Source organism: Amphibalanus amphitrite, unplaced genomic scaffold (assembly GCF_019059575.1).
Source record: "Amphibalanus amphitrite isolate SeventyFive unplaced genomic scaffold, NRLGWU_Aamphi_draft 001091F_arrow, whole genome shotgun sequence".
Lineage (NCBI taxonomy): Eukaryota > Metazoa > Arthropoda > Thecostraca > Balanomorpha > Balanidae > Amphibalanus > Amphibalanus amphitrite.
The window spans coordinates 87,447-103,971 of NW_024882585.1; the positions used below are offsets into that span (position 1 = coordinate 87,447).

The following is a 16,525-nucleotide window of genomic DNA, read 5'->3' on the forward strand; positions in this document are numbered from 1 at the left end:
CTGGAACCGTAACGACTAACGACCATGCCGCTGTGTAAGGTGTGGGCAGCACTCACTCACCGGGCCACTGGTAATGAATGCTAACCGTGTGACGTTGGTGCAGCTGAGCGCACAGTAATTTTTATGTGCGCTCAGCTGCACCACCTATGGCGCACAGGCCATAGATGATTTTTACGTGGAACAACTACAGAGGGTATATTCATATGATTGCAATGTGTAGGTATCATGCATAACTGCATTACCTTTTGTGGGCGAGTGAAATACGATGAGCAAATTATGGCACCTTGTATTCGCGTGAAATAACTAGCATGCAATAGACATACATACCTACATAGCTTTTTATTATTGAACATTATATCATAATGTTTTGTTTATATCTTAAAACATCAAGCAGAAACTCCCCGTACATGGGTATGATCAATGATCATCCCAAGTCTTCTTCGTAGCGATTGCTAAAGCGGACAAGCAATGCATTCATGTCACTACCTAAATATCACTCTTACGTGTCCTCAACGTCAACGTTGCGTTTACACATGAGCTGTACTTGCGTGTCGTTCGAACAATGATTTTATTTGCGACATGAACCATCACATGAAAGCGCCAGACGGAGCAACCCAAAGCGTAAATAGATTGCGAGAAAAGCAAAGCGCTGGCAGGAAATTCGGCAGATTTGACTGCTGCAATAAATCCCGCTATTTCAGCGTGATTTGACACATGAATCTGTTCACCTCGGCGCATCCCTCGTCGTTCCAAACACCCGAACTCAGCAACAAACCACAGTTCTCGTTGCCACTATCGAGGCTCCAGAAACCACGACCGTTGTTGGGCTCTCCGGAAGCCCAATTGGTAAAGTCAAGCGGGGAGCCGTCCACCCAGGCCCACTGAGTTGCGCTCGTAGATGACGAGCTTCTTCTGAAGAGTCCGATCCAGACAGACTGCCCCACCGACGACGCCAGGGATGTGACGAGGTCGTCGTTCTCCCTGTGAACTGACGCCAGCTGCGAACGACTATCCATTGACGAGCAGAGTCGCTTGGCATATGTCCAGGATGCCCTACTGGAAGAGATGATGTAGCAGCCGTCGCTTCGTCGGATCCAGCCGTCCGGACAGGCTTGTCGGGCGGGGCTTCTTAGCATGTTCTGAACGGAGCTCAGATGGTTCTGCAGATCCTTCAACTGCTTCTCAGTGTTGGCCGCCGTGGATGTCAGCAGGTCCTTCAAGGAGGACATCTCTTGCTCTTGGTGACGTTGAACCGCTGTCATTTGCTGCTGCTGTGCTTGCAGATCTTCTAAGAGTTCATTAAGGCTCTGACCGGATGTCACAAGGCTCCTGAAAACTGACGACTGCTCATCTTCCTGATTTTGAATATCGTCCATCCGATTACTTAGACGCTGCTCGCTTGATGTCAGCTGAGTCTGGAGGCTGGTCATCTGGCGCTCACCGTTTTCAACCAGCTGGTTCAGGAGCGGCGTGATGGGCTGAAACAGCTCCTGGAGATGCGCCCGGTGTTGCCGGTGCTGGCTTTGAATGGCGTCCACTTGTCTGTTCCGCTCTGAGGTGACCAGGTCATCCAGATCTGACATCAGTCCACTGCGCTGACCCTGCAGGTGCGCAGCATGTTCTTGGAGCTGCCCCTGAAGATTGACGAAACTTGAATTAACTTCACGTAGCAGGTCGTCGTGTAGCTCATTGATGCGGTTCTGCTCCTTTCTCAATTCCTCAGTCATGCCTTGTGCAGCGCCTTCGGAGCAGGTCTTCTTCAACACGTGGAACAGCATGTGGGCTAGACGAGATCTCGTCCCAGTGAGGCCAAAACTGGCGGCAGCTGTGGAGCGAGTAGCGGGATCGGCTCCCATGACGGCGGGTCCAGTGGAGGTAGAACGTGCAGGCGTAACAAAGCTGGCGTTGACGGTAAGGCCAGGACTGTCGGAAGCAGCTGCAAGATTGGCGGCTGGATCAGAGCTGGCGTTGACGATGAGCGCAGGACTGTCAGAAGCAGCTGTAAGATTGGCAACTGGAACCACGATGAGGGCAGGACTGTCAGAAGCAGCTGCAAGATTGGCGGCTGGATCAGAGCTGGCGTTGACGATAAGGCTGTCAGAAGCAGCTATAAGATTGGCAGTTGTATCAAAGCTGGCGTTGACGCCACCAAAATCGCTCCCGACGTAGGACTCAGACGAGCCACCAACATCAACACTGCTTGTGGTGTAGATACCTTCACTGGCTTCAGCCTCAGCGCTCATGTTGGTGGTGGCAACTGTCGAGCTGACAACTGGATCATAGCTTCCGCTGCTGAGTAGACTCGGTATCATCTCCAAGTCAGGGTCTTCCGTTGTAGGAATCCTTTCGGCAGCGGCGAGGCCGAACTCAGCGTCGTCGAGGGTGGCGGCTGATCTCAGCATGAACACGCTGAACGTCAGCAGGACGAGCTCCATGGTGAGTCCTCCGACGCTCAGCTGGCTCACAACTGACCAACGTCTGACGCCGGAGCCAGCTCGATGGCTGTGCAGTTATGCTCAATGATGTCTGTGTTTATTGAAGGGTGATTCCCGTGTAACCAGCTATGGTGTGTCAGATTTTGTTCCTCCCCCACCCCTCCCCTTCGGGGGAGTCACAGCCCTCGTTTATATGTCCTTGGCATTCCCACGTTCTGAACACAAGGCAGACATGTTTAGTTGACCCGACTGAGCTGAGCTGTTGCAATTATAGTCAGATCCATCGCGTGTTTGAGTTCGAATATTGCATTTACAAACGCAAAAATAGGTCCTACCTAAATTTAAATAAAATATAAATTTTTGCATGTAAATTATGCGCAGTTCCAGTGTTCCGCCTAAGAATGGAATGAAGCATCACACCGAGGAACAATGATAGCAAAAAAAACTATCATTGTTGTATGACAAAAAAATGCGATCCAATGCAATGGCTTTCTCAGAAACACCACGAATTTCTGAATTTTCGTTTCAAAATATATCTCCATTTACAAAGCATCACTGTTAAGAAAAGATGTCTGTCTTCCTGCTATGGCTTACATTCCTCTTTCAAGCCCTAATTAGGTCCTTTCAATTTCTTATGGGTAGACACGTTACACATTGCACGTAAAAGATAGCGACGGGTAAGCTTAAAGGGACTATCCCACCTTTAACATGGGGTTTGAGTTGAGATAGCCAAGTTTGCGGCGAGGTTCAGAAACCACTATCTATCTAGGTTGCAACCCCCGCGGCCTCTTGGTGTTGAAGAAATTCGTTCCCTTCATTTGAAAATGGGCCTTGCGCAAGGCCCTATCTTCAACATGGAGCGACCGTTAGTGTGACGTCACCTCGTTTAGTCATTCTGATTTAAATGGGTTTGTTCGTTGAAAAATCGCTTAAAACTTGGTCTGAACTTTGTTGTGGTGCCTACAGAGTAAAAAGAATCAGCTTTATGACAGTAATGTGGCCTGGGGAAGGAGGTAATTTTGGGCTGTGACGTCACATATTTGAAAGTTTGTGTTTGGAATATGGGAAGCCTAAGATGTTTAATGAAAAATAAATGCCAGAACCGTGTTCCTGGTCATCCAATCTATAAAGTCGGGCACAATTTAACTGGTTTTAACAACATTTTAGAAGGTGGGATAGTCCCTTTAACTGAACTTAAAACATGAATGGCGCTAAAATATCTTGTTTGTATTAAGAGCCAGGTTATGTGGCCAAAGTTCAGCTCTTATATCGCAGATGCCTACGTTTTGAGCAATCGCCAAAAAGGCCAGACTTTTGCACCAACTCCAACCATTCCTTGGCCATGGGGTATTGATGACGTTTTTGTTCTTATGACACTTTTTAACGACTACATTCTTATCTATCATAACTCCCAAGTGACGTTCGCCGGCAATTTCCCTTTATAGCTCAAGGACAGGAGCATCCCAATTATTCACGTTAGCTTGTTTTTTCTGCTAAAATCATGAAGAAGTGGTCCAATCGTAACTTGTTTGTTTTATTTTGTCATGGGAATTGGGCCCTTGCGGTTCATTAAGACCATTGTAGAACCGGGAGGATTATAAGAATTAGAGGGGGAGAATGGTCTGGACAGGCAGCCTAGTGAGTCACCGGGGCTGAGCCCATCCAATTGGGCAGGCCGACCAGCCCCTCCCCCCCCCCCCCAAGCACTCACTGCACCCGACTACGGGTGTGCTCCCTTAGGAGCTGTAGTGCGTTCCAATGGGAGCCGCCCGCTTGGGAACTAGTCGCCTGTCCTGCCTGGACCAAAGGTTACAGCGTGGGGGAAAAGGATTTGAATGTCCTGAAGATTGAAACGACGGAACGAGTGGCAATTGTAGCCCTCATCGCCCACAACACTTCTAGATGTCGGGCCTCGAATACGATGTTCAGCTGTTTTTTTTTTCTTATTTCGTGTTATGTATTATCATGTATTACTATTTCGTGTTTTGGGACACCTATGTAAGTACATCTCGATCATTATCACGACTTCTCTTATGTAAGTATGTATGTGCAACTATGCATGCCCCCTAATTCTGAGAGCGCTGTTGCGGTCAGTCCCGTAGCCTCCCTGCTGGCTGGTTTGTTTGTAAGTGACGACGATTGGACTAGGTTTGACATTCCAACTGCATGCAGCTGGAGCTCTGAAGGGGCCAGGGGAGTCCCTATTCCACAGAGGCTCGGCGGCAGGGAAGAAACCACAACTGAGGTCATTTGTTGACGTCTCCAGTTGCCAGTAACACATCGGCTTGTTAGGGGCCATCCCCCCAGGACATTCCGCTTGAAATTCATAAATGCCGTTGCACTGTCCGACTGGGCTATCCTGTCTATATCCTTTGACGATTAGAGAATGGTCAACGCTTGTTATGACCCCCACATGGCGAAAACCGTCCAAATTTATATAAGTTATAGTAATGCTGCAGTAGGTTTCAACACAAAGTTTTAAGATTGTCTTAGCATGGCGTTTATTTTATCTTTGAGACATGTCAAATGAGCTATATTTTGGCCTTATGAGTTGAACTTGAAAAATCATGTCAAGCGTCAAGCTCGTCTATACCTAAACAGTAAATAGGAATGCCTACGACATAAATAGGCATGTATATTGGAAACCGGAAACCAGAAAAAGTCATGTATCCAATGTTATGGATGCCCTACTATTATGAACTGTTCTGGACTTCTGCCACATCTTGAGTCCCGGAATGTAGATGTTATAGCTTTACATTCCTCGTTTCCGCTAGCTTAAGCTACTTCTCAGGTCAGGATGTCAAATCTTCTTGGTCAGGTGAGGCTAACATTCCAACTCAAGACGGAGACAAAAGTCCGATTGCTTACATCCGTGACACTAACATCTCATGATTCACATAGGAGCTAGGACTAACTAATAACCAGGGCTGCGGAGTCGATGGATTTTCGGCGACTCCGACTCCGACTCCGACTCCGGCTTTCAAAAACCAGCTCCGAATCCGACTCCGACTCCGGGCAGAATTGTCGACTCCGACCGACTCCAACTCCCGACTCCGACTCCGCAGACCGAGCAGGGCTACGGAGTTGACAGATTTTCGGTGACTCCGACTCCGACTCCGGCTCGGGTTTCTAAAATCGACTCCGACTCCGACTCCGACTCCGGTCACAACTGTCGACTCCGACCGACTCCGACTCCGACTCCGACTCCGACTCCGCAGCCCTGCTAATAACTATGGAATATGATTCATATAATCAATCCAGCAGTATTATTGACCTGAGAACATCCGCGATGCAATATGGATCATCACTCTAGCATGTCTTTCAAAAGCTAATGTCTGCTAAGACTGGCTGCTAAGAACCTCCATGACCCCACGTGACTTAAAGGGACCCTCCCACCTTAACATTAGATTTGAGTTGAGATAGCCAAAATGGGGTCCCTGGCTCACAATTACCGGTTTCGGCACTCACAACATCGAGAAATGCCTTAAATCGGAAATATTGAATTTCAAAATTGCAGCATTTTGATTCAGAGGGGCTAATGCATAGGAATACCCCTCTGAATCATGAATGTGTGACGTCAGCGCAGATATCTAACGATTTTTGAATGTTTGACTAAAACGTTTTGTAGCACGCGGTGGTATATGCTGCTTTGCGCGCAACAAGTGCCGCACTTTCAGCTGCCAAACTATTGCTTCCAAATAAAGTCGCTAGGAACAGCGGAGATCCCAAAAAGTAAACAAAAGTAAAAGTCTAATATCTTGAAAACCGGTGAATATTTTTCGGTGAAATTTGGTAGATATTCGTTTTCGCTCTTTCTGAACCGAGCGACATCACTTTCATGCCAATCAAAACTTTTTTGAAGGTGGGAGGGTCCCTTTAAAAAAGGGTCATGTGGGGTCACGGGTACAGTTTTGAAACTCGGTATTCAATAGGAGCCAAGCCGTCCACTTGCCATCGGTCATCGCCAATGAAATAAAACTTCCAACGGGTGCGGTTGGCTTTGGTTTCACAAGTGACAACGCCACCGACCACAGAATAGGTGTGAGCCGATTCTAGCGTCACCTATACCTAAGCAGTCAGTGGACGGACGGCTGGGCCTACAGAAAGATGACGCCACGGTTGAAAAAAGGAACGCTGTGTGATTGTACTTATACTCAGATTTGCTAGCGAAAATTAGATTATTAGTCAGCATTTGCATTCGTATTTCGTAAGTGGCAATACTCTTGCGTGCATGAGTAATATACTTTTACTTATGTCTTTGCAACATCATCATTACACTTCAACTTCATTACCAGTAAAACACATTTTGGGACGACAAACGGAGCGAGCGAGAGGAATTACGAGGGGATATACCTAACTTCAAACTGACGTGTGGTCGGCAGCCCACTAACCGGTTTCTAGTGATGTGCCAAATTTGAGCGCAATCGGCCTAGTGATAACCGAGGTATTGCAATTGTTACAAAACTGACACCCCTTCGTTTTGCAAGTGGCACGTGCATTAGGGGTCACCCAAATGTATCGGAAATAGTTCAATACATGGTAGGAGAAATGAAGCGACCCTACAAAAAAAAAAAAACGCAAGTGAATCGGTCTAGTGGTTGCTGAGATATAAGCATCGCAGAATCGTAACCACGGACGGCCGCTCATACTCAGAAAATTTTTGCTATTCTACGTGAGACTTCGCTCGCTCCGCTTACTCCGTAATCAAAGAACAAATGTTATTTGAGTTTGGCAATGCAGTGTCCTATTAACCCTCGCCCGGCCAGGGGGGGGGTCGGTTGATGCAACCCCCACCCCCGCCCCCACCAAGGTTTATCGCAAATAACGTAAAAACGGCGGCGCATAGCGCTGCCAAATTTAGCATACCCTCTGGGCAACCTTTTGGCACCCATCCTGAAAATTTCAAGTCACAGTCTTTTCAGGTCAGGTCACCAGTTCACAAAAAGCGGTACAAGGTCAGGGGAAAATTGGACTAATTTAGCGGCAACTGAATGACAGAGTTTTTCATTGATAGCGTGAGTGCAGTGGCAATGCGCTACCACATTTCAGACACGACTTGGGGCATCTATTTGTCACATGACCTGATAATTTTAAGTTCCAGTGACCTCAGGTCAGGTCACAAGGTCACAAAAGCGGTACATTGTCAAAACGGTACTAAAAATGCACTATTTTGTTCATGAAAAGTGTCATCGATTTGAGTCAAACTTGCAGGATATGCTTAGCTCACCAAGTGCCATCATATGTACCACAGTTTTTTCATATTCAGTTGACCTGAGGTCATCTAGATGTCATGACAAATTTTAAGGAAATTTGCCTGAATGGGTCTAAATATGTAAAGATAAGAGATTTGTGCTTCATTTCAGCGTTTTTGTATTGTACAACCTTGAGTTATATCTACTTGATGTTTGCAAGCTGTAAGAACGCTATAGGTCGGGTCAACTGAGGTCAACTAAGGTCAAACTACGTTTTTGCTAATAACTTAGCACACAATGAGGCTAGAGCTTCAAAAATGGTGTCATCGTGTTCCTTGCGATCAGGCAATTCGAATGATATGCGATATGATGCGCTTTAATGAGCTTGAGCTTAATAAATTACTTTAAGTTCACTTAATTTTAAGAAAATTTCAGTTTCATTTAAATTGGTAACAAGGATCGATGGGCATTCGATGGGCACGGACGTGCTGAGTTCACTGCTGCTTTTATTTTTGCTTTTTCTTTAGGTACTAGATAAAACGTTATACGTGAAATACTTTTGTTATGTTTTAGCGAAATTTTTGCATTTATACCCCCAAACCCCCCTAAATATTGACCTATATCAGCAAAATTTGTACAGGGGCGAGATCTCTTATGGATCCACCTACCCTATAAATTTGGCGTTTCTAAGTGCTATAGGAGCTAATCGTCGGGTGGTGGGGGTGGGGGGAGGGGGTCGTGGTGAACTGGGTATACCAATGCTGGTAAGTAAGTTTTAATAGGATTGGCATTCGCATATTTTTGCATTCATATTAGGCCTACCTAACATTTGGGTTGTAAGTTAGTTTACCCTGGGTGCAAGGCTGCTCAAAGTATGACCACCATCACACATGGACGTAGCCAAGGGGGGGGGGGAGCACGTGGGCCATGCCCCCCCCCCCCCTGAATGCGAATAAAAAAATAAAAAAAGCAACTGCACCCCCTCCCCCCCAAAAAAAAGTGGGCCAAATCCGAGGAGTTTTCCTTTTTGGAAGGGGTGCACGACACTAGGCCGCGAACTGTGGCCCCTCCCTCAGCAAAATCCTGGCTACGTGCCTGACCATCAGAAAACTAATTTGGGTGGTATTTTAAATATTGTTATTATTGTTACATATTGTTATTTCAGAGTTAGCTCTAAGCTCTGTCAGTCCTATCGTTTCCTAAGCGCCCTCCCCGTTTGCACGGGGGCGCCGCGTCCCGTCCTGTCATTCGTGCATAGGCTCGTTGACCCGCCAGTGAGTAGAGCTATCGCTGTGCTGCGCGATGGTGACTGGTTGGTGTTGACTGTCTGCCGGGGTGGCGGAGTCCGGTGCACGGATCAGCGAGGCTGTGGCGTGACTGTATCTCTTCGTGCCCGGTGCAGTAGGTACAGTGGACAGCCGAAAGTGGAGGAATACTGCAGGGTCGTACAGGACGACCTGGTTCTGACGAGTCGTCGGGAACGCGGGCAGGAAACCTGAACGATACAACACAGCTCTGTTTAGTGGTGATTCGGTGAAAGGATTTATTGATGCTTATTTGTGTCTCAAAATAGATGTGGCGAAAGGATAAACTGGTTTGCCTATTTTTTGTTGTAAAGCGAGCAGAGAAAAATGCAATGATAGAGTGAACGCTTTTAGGCTCATGAAGTGTTGTACAGGTGTTGATGTATCAAATAAGGAAAGAAAACAAAAGAATTAGTTTAAGGGTAACTAGAACGAGCGTAGACAGCTGTGTGAGGCATGCCTCAGCTAATACAGTACGTACCACATGGCACATCGTACTCAGATGGATAGTGCGTCCTGTTTGCTCATGTTGATACTGAGCATTTAGCTTGTAAGGATCAAATCTTTTTTCATTAATTTTGATTAATGCGTTTGGCAATAGTGAAACTATATTTGGATATTGATGCAACAAGGATGTCATGTATTATAATAAGCCATGGTCTGGTAGGTAATTGTATCTTTCGTTGTATTTGTGAGAACGGTCACGTTATAGTCTTAAATCATTTATTTATCTCGCTTGAATAAGTATCCGCTAGTTTTGTAGTCACACTGCGCTATAGTTACAGTTCTGGAGTAAAGTTCTTTGTTACTTCTTGTTTGCGCGCTTATACGAAAACAACTACGCTGAATAGAGTCTATTAGGGCTTGAAAGTTTGTGGAAGTTAAATGTCAGCGAATAAACGAGGAGGTTGAATGAAATCTTACGTTTTTAGGTAAAATCCATACAGAAATAGCGTTAAACAGACGTGACTAAAGGTGGACATTGTTCGGATGACCAGATAAGTGCATCACCCTCATGGCATGTTCTGTAGTAGTTTTGCATACAATTAAGTCTATACCCTCCCATGCTTCCTTGCTTTAGGTTTCAACAGCCACATAATTGTCCCGTGCTTATTGACGTGCGCCTCGAGGAAACTAGTTTCCGTCGGCACTGTTGGGGCGGCTATTTGGTGGGGTTCAATCAGCCGCAATCGCTGCGGTGTTTCAGACGGTTCGGGGGGCCGCCTGTGGCACGCCACCGCCGGCCTTGGCTGGTCTATCCATTTGTGGTGAGGGCTGGCAGTTGAAGCCACAGGCCCGAGGCCTCCTCAATGAAATCCAGAGACGCGGTGCAATGGCAGACCCGGCCACATCTTTGAAAATTTCAACGCAGGAGACTGGATGTGGTCTGGAAACGGAGGATAGCAAATATTTTCTAAGCTCAAGACACTGCAAATAAAAGACGGAATTTGCATGTGAAGAAATGTATGATTTATCATACGGGCTAATCCTGTATTCTCATATTTTTGACATGTAAGTAGGTACCTATGAGTCCTATGACCTTATAACTACGTATGCGGTGCGAGCGACTTTAGCGAGTGTCATTTGAGCGAACGTCATTTGAGCGAACCATTTTCAGCGACTGGCAACTTGGCGAATATCAAATTGAGCGATTATCAAATATAGCGATAATCAATTTAAGCGAAAGCTATGTTTCAGCGACATCTTTTTCGTCGACTACAGTTTGAGCGACTGTCATTTCAGCGAAACACTTCATCGTCCCGTAACGGTGTATTTTTTCTTTTTTCTTTTGCGAGCGTTCGTACAACGAAAGTTTCCGGAACTTTCCATGGTGATCCGGAACTGGATGGCGGATGTCACGTTCAAAGTTCAGACATTAACACGCGCAGTGGAAGGGGGGGGGGCGGATTTCGCCCACCCCTCCTGTTTTTCGTTAATAACTCGCGCCGCAAGCATAATATCAATGTGAAATTTCGGCTACCTGTCCAGAATTGAATTGCAGATCTTCTCGTGCAAAAAATAAGAAAATCGGTTCACAACTTTTCTAGTAATAGCGGTGTAAAGTCAAACATCCTGCCGCCGCGGCGGCGCGGCGGCGCGGCGGCCGGCGCTAGCCGTTACGCGCCGCCTGAATTTGTAGACTGTGCCGGGGCGGGACGGTTCCGTCTTTACATCGCGCTCCTTACCGCTGATTATATTAGATTCGCGTAAAATTCGGTGAGAAGACTGAGAAATGTACAGGCAATCATATGGTCAAAGAATTTTGAAAATCGGCCGGTAACAACTTGAGTTATGAGTGTGTAAACACAACATTGTGATTGCCGCGTTTCCCGCGTCGGCCGATGCCGCCTCAGCCGGCGACATCTTACCCTTCGCAGGCTTCTAACTGCCATACTTATTGTTGGATTATCTAGAAATTCACCATACATACTCACAAATGTTTGCTCTTTCGTATAGTGAAAGATTAAAAAAAATCGGCCGGTAACTTTCTGAGTTATCGGCGTGTAAACGCAAAAAAGTCGCTAATATGGCAGATTTGACCACATTTGACCTCATTTGACCTTGAAGATATTGACCTAGGGTCATGAAATTCACACACAACATTTTTTTTGAGTTATCGGCGTGTAAACGCAAAAAAGTCGCTAATATGGCAGATTTGACCACATTTGACCTCATTTGACCTTGAAGATATTGACCTAGGGTCATGAAATTCACACACAACAGAGTTCCCCATGGCCCCCACCTACCCTCTAAATTTCGTCTTTCTAGCTCCAGTGGGAGCTGAGATCTTAGGGGGGGCGACATCCGCCCCCCCCCCCTTCCACTGGGCGTAGTACACGTCAAGTGGGACAAAAAATGATCATTTTGAACCTCACCTCCTCCGATTTTTGCGAATTTTTGTGAAACTACTCATCTATATGTGAAAAGAGAGGAGACATTTTTTTTTGTCAAAATATGACGTCACGTTTCGGAGATACACGTCATCAAACATTGACTTAGGCAAGTCACATTATCATCTTTAAGCGTCATAACTATTGAAGTTTTAGACATATCACCATGAGACAAAGTGTGAAATGGAGGGAAAAGATCAGGCTTTAATTTGAGGATAACAATGTTGTCGTAATTAACTAATTAGTGAACTTAATTAAAATTCAAAAAATAAATTTAGATTTTCTGAAAAATGGGTACCCTTCGATTTTGCTGATTTTTACATATTCTATTCTCCTATACATTAGCTACATCATATAAAAAATCCAGAATGGGCCGACGTCTACGTAACTGTCTTTTGGACTTCGTAATGTCTGGCACTCGCGTGTTTTGTTTTAGCAACCAAGGAGAGGCGCTACCCGGAGATGCTTCTTTCTACCCCAAACCAAAGCAAACCTTACCTGACCTGACGTGACCTGACCTAAACTAACACGCGTAAATATGTACACTGTACAGCCCTCACGGCAGTTGCCGACTGGCCAAATGCTACCTAGATACGAACATTAGCCCTCACGACAGTTGCCGGCTGGCCAGATGCTAGTTAAAAACGAATGCGCGTTAAAACACTTCAAGCTGACCGGCTGCGAGCCAGCGACCTTTAGATTTCGAGGTGGGTACACACTTACTACTAAGCCACGAAGATAGCTGGTCATCGTAAGTCAGTTTTTTTTAATGATGAAATTGGACATTCTTCGGGCAGCGCCTCTCTTTGGTTGCAAAAAGGAAATACGCCTGACTCTCCCAGCGCTAGGGGAGAAAGGCCCGGTTTAGCCAAAAAAAAAGGTATAAAAAAACGGAATTTGAATTGTAGGTGGGGTGGTGGGGAACTTTATCGTGTGCAAATTTCATGGCCCTAGATCAATATCTTCAAGATCAATTGAGGTTAAACGTAATCAAATTTGCTCTAGTGACTATTTGCGTTTATAAGCCCATAGCTCTAAGAGTTACTGGCCGATTTTCCTATTTCTTCCTTTATACGACATTTGTAGTGATATGAGAATCTCTAGTTAATCTAACCATAAAGTTGGCAGTTAGCGGCCTGCTAAGAGTAAGATGTCGCCGGCAGAGGCGGGGATCGGCCGACGCGGGAAACGATTCAGTCACAGATTCAAGATTGTGTTTGCAACCTAATAATTCAATTTTTACCAGTTGATTTTCGTATTTATTTGAAAATAGATTGCCTGTACATTTTTTAAGCCTTCACACAAAATTTGACACGAATCGATCATAATCAGCGGTAAGAAGCGCGGTGCAAAGATGGAACCGTCCCGCGCCGGCACAGTCTACCACTCAGGCGGCAACGGCCGGCGCCGGCCGCCGCGCCGCTCCGGCAGGAATGTTTGACTTTATACCGCTATTACTAGAAAAGTTGTGGACCAATTTACCTATTGCTTGCACGGGAGGATTTGAAATTCGATTCTGGACAGATACTGAAAGTTTGACGTTAATATAATAATTATGGCGTGAGTTATTGGTGATAAACCGGTGGAGTTAGCGAAATCGGCCCCTTCCACCGCCCGTGCTACGTTGCACTACTTGTTGCTATATCATCCGAAGTTATCGTTGGCCCACTCTATTTTTCTCAGCACGTGTGTCTTACGTGTAGTGGAAGACAATATCTAAATTTGAGCAAAATCGAAGGGTACCCATTTTTCACAAATTACATTTTTAGAAATTAATTCAAAATAAAATAAATTCAAAATCACCTAAAAATGTAAAAATTGTCAAATTTAACTAGCATAACTCCTTATGTACACATTTCAGTTTGTTTGAAATCAATAGCTTCAAAAATGTTGAAGCTATAGATCTTTTAAGATTGCAATACATGTCCAATTCTGCTCAAAAAGCAGAAGTTTAGCGACTTGTATCTCTGTAGCCCGAGGGCATATGACAAAATCCTTTCACCCTCAGAGGTTTCACCCAATAGCCAATAAGTATACCAAGTTTGAACAAAATCGCAGAGGTGGCCGATTTTGGCTGTCCCGGTTGACATGGAATGCCCCAGTACTCGCAACCCTTCCACTGCGCGTGTTAAGCTCCAAATTTAATGCCACATTTCTAAAAAATTACAGCGGTTCTATTTCACCCCCCCCCCCTCTCCTGCTGTTTGCCAATAATGATGACCAAACGTTTGTTCAGAGATTCATATTGCTTGTGCTGTTTTTCGCGAAATTCCCCCCGCTTGAATTTGGATCAGTTCCCCATGTTGTAAAATTTGTTCTTGCCCCAAGCACCGTACGAATTTCCAGATATTTGGGTGAGGTCCCTAAAACATAGACTGGATCCCCCTGTGCCATCCCTCGAGTTTATTATTGGTCCTTGGTATTCCTTCCATCGTCCTATCTCTCACGTTCCACATTTCCAGATCAAAGTTGCAGAATGAGGCCAGATATTTGTGTGGTTTCCAAGCTTAAAAGAAAATTTTTAATTTGCCGCGCGAATGCAAGAAATGCAAGAGCAAGAATGCAAGAAAATATTGCGCGAATGCAAGAAAATATTGCTGAAAAACGGGAGGGGGGGCTCTGTAGACCCCCCCCCAGTCATGCACGGGTTAACCTCCATATATTCGCTCAATCTGGTTTCGCTGATTCTGGTCCTCGCTTAACCCGCGACCTGGTGGAGGGGGGGCTATTTTTTGCCCCCTCTCCAGACTTTTCGATATATCTCCAGAACCGCTGCGCCGATCGTCACCAAACTTTCAGTACCCTCCCGGACATCAATTTTACACATTGTGACCAAAAATTTTTTCCAAAGGCTATGATAGGTTGGCCGGAAATGACGTCAGAGTGACTTCATGTTCTGCCGTTTCCGACTCAAAAAAGGGTTTCGCGGGAAGAGCTGTCAGGCCTATAGCTTTGCAAATACAGAAAAATGATAAAGACATAAAAGCTGTAGAATCGACAGGGCTACAAAACTGCCATCTCGGATTTTTGAAATATTTGGAATTTGACCCCCAAAAATCAAAAAATAATTTTTTTTATATAATTATCGAAAAATCTAAAAAGTTTTTTTAATTTCGCAAAAACCGGAATATATGTGATAGTCCTCACCGCCTTCCATTCAGATACCAAATTTGAGATTGATACCTCTTTTTTTGGCGAAGTTATAGCGAAAAAACTGTTCAAAATTGATGACGTCAAATTTTCAAACTCAATTTTTAGCAATTCTAGACCCCGTAGCGCAAAACAAAGACCACCATTAGACTCCCCGTGACGAGCTGCATCGAATCAATACCCACTTTATGCAAAACTATCAACTTTAAAATTTGACCTTTTTTGGCCTGACCTTGACCTGACCTTGACCTGAACTTCACCAGAAAGTGACCGAAGCCGTACCTGATAGTCTTATAACCAACACCATTGAGTTGGAAATGAAAAATTGGCCATAAAACATGCATCACACAACCCTAGTAAAGTTGGGCTCATGTGACCTGACCTGTGACCCTTGGTGACCTGACCTGTGACCTGACGTGGTATTTTCAGTGACCTCTAATAGCAACATATCTACTAGGCAACTGACGCCCTATCGCTGATTCTCGACAAAATGCGTTTTCCTCGGTGTTATAGCGCATTCCCTAGAAGACCCGTGAACGGTGAAACATTTCATCTTTGACCTGACCTGTGACGTCATCGGTGACCCCGAGGTCAATGAAATTTGGTTTCCCTCGACAAATTTGACAGGCCTTTCGAACGCCGTTTGAATTTTGTGGATCCGTCCAGTAGTTTCGGAGATATGAGGGGGGGCAAAAAATAGCCCCCCCCCCCCCACCAGGTCGCGTTATAAACAGACCCCACCAGGGCGCGGGTTAAGTTGATAATCGCTGTGATTGAATTCGCCGACTTGACAATCGCTGAAAAAGTCAATCGCTTAAATTGATAATCGCTGAAAAGTCTTCGCTCAAATGTCGTTCGCTGAAATGACGCTCGCTCAGGTGTCGCAGAACGTAGGTATGTACAGGTCTCGCGGGTTTTAACGGTAGGTTTTGCGCCTAGAAAATTTAGTGTACTTCAGGCTATATCTTCGTCGTCTTAAGCTTTTACGTGTTGAAGATGCGATCGACTTGTTGGGTAACAAGCCGTCCATGATCGTGTAAAATGGCTTCATCGTAGATTGATGTTTCTGAGATATAGCCGGAAATGTACCTAAATGTGCAAAACCTACAGCTTAATCTCGCGAGAGCCGTACATACATCTACTATGTAAGCAGGTATGAAATGCATCATACGTTAACGCATTACAGGCTACATTTTGGAATGAAAGAGATCCGCCCTGGCACTTCTAAATGGGCACGTTTTTTTTCAAAACCTCAAATTATTTTCGAACAAAGGAGGCAATAAATATGAGTGAAATGGATAGCTTTTGCCACTTTAAATTTACCTTAAACCGGCACCGCCTGGGCTATTTCCGTACCCACGACAGCCTGGGGGGGGGGGGGTCGGATCCGACCCCCCCCCCCCTGTTATCTCAAGAACCAATGGTCGTATCGAGCCCCGCGAGGCGGCGTTCGAAAGGTCTCTACGAGACCTTCCCAAAGCACTCTTAATATTTTAAGATTGAGGTCAACTTTCGGGTCAAGGTCAGGTCAAAGGTCAAATTCAGGAGTTTTG

The 16,525-nt window shown here is 45.4% G+C and overlaps 1 protein-coding gene across 1 annotated transcript; it reads right to left on the bottom strand.

The window, feature by feature from the left end:
• Nucleotides 1-275: 275 nt before the first annotated feature.
• Nucleotides 276-2,524, bottom strand: LOC122370025 (C-type lectin domain family 4 member F-like). The gene has a single exon (XM_043345256.1). It carries the CDS (start codon nucleotides 2,433-2,435, stop codon nucleotides 693-695), a length of 1,743 nt encoding a protein of 580 aa, XP_043201191.1. The 5' UTR covers nucleotides 2,436-2,524; the 3' UTR covers nucleotides 276-692.
• Nucleotides 2,525-16,525: the final 14,001 nt, after the last annotated feature.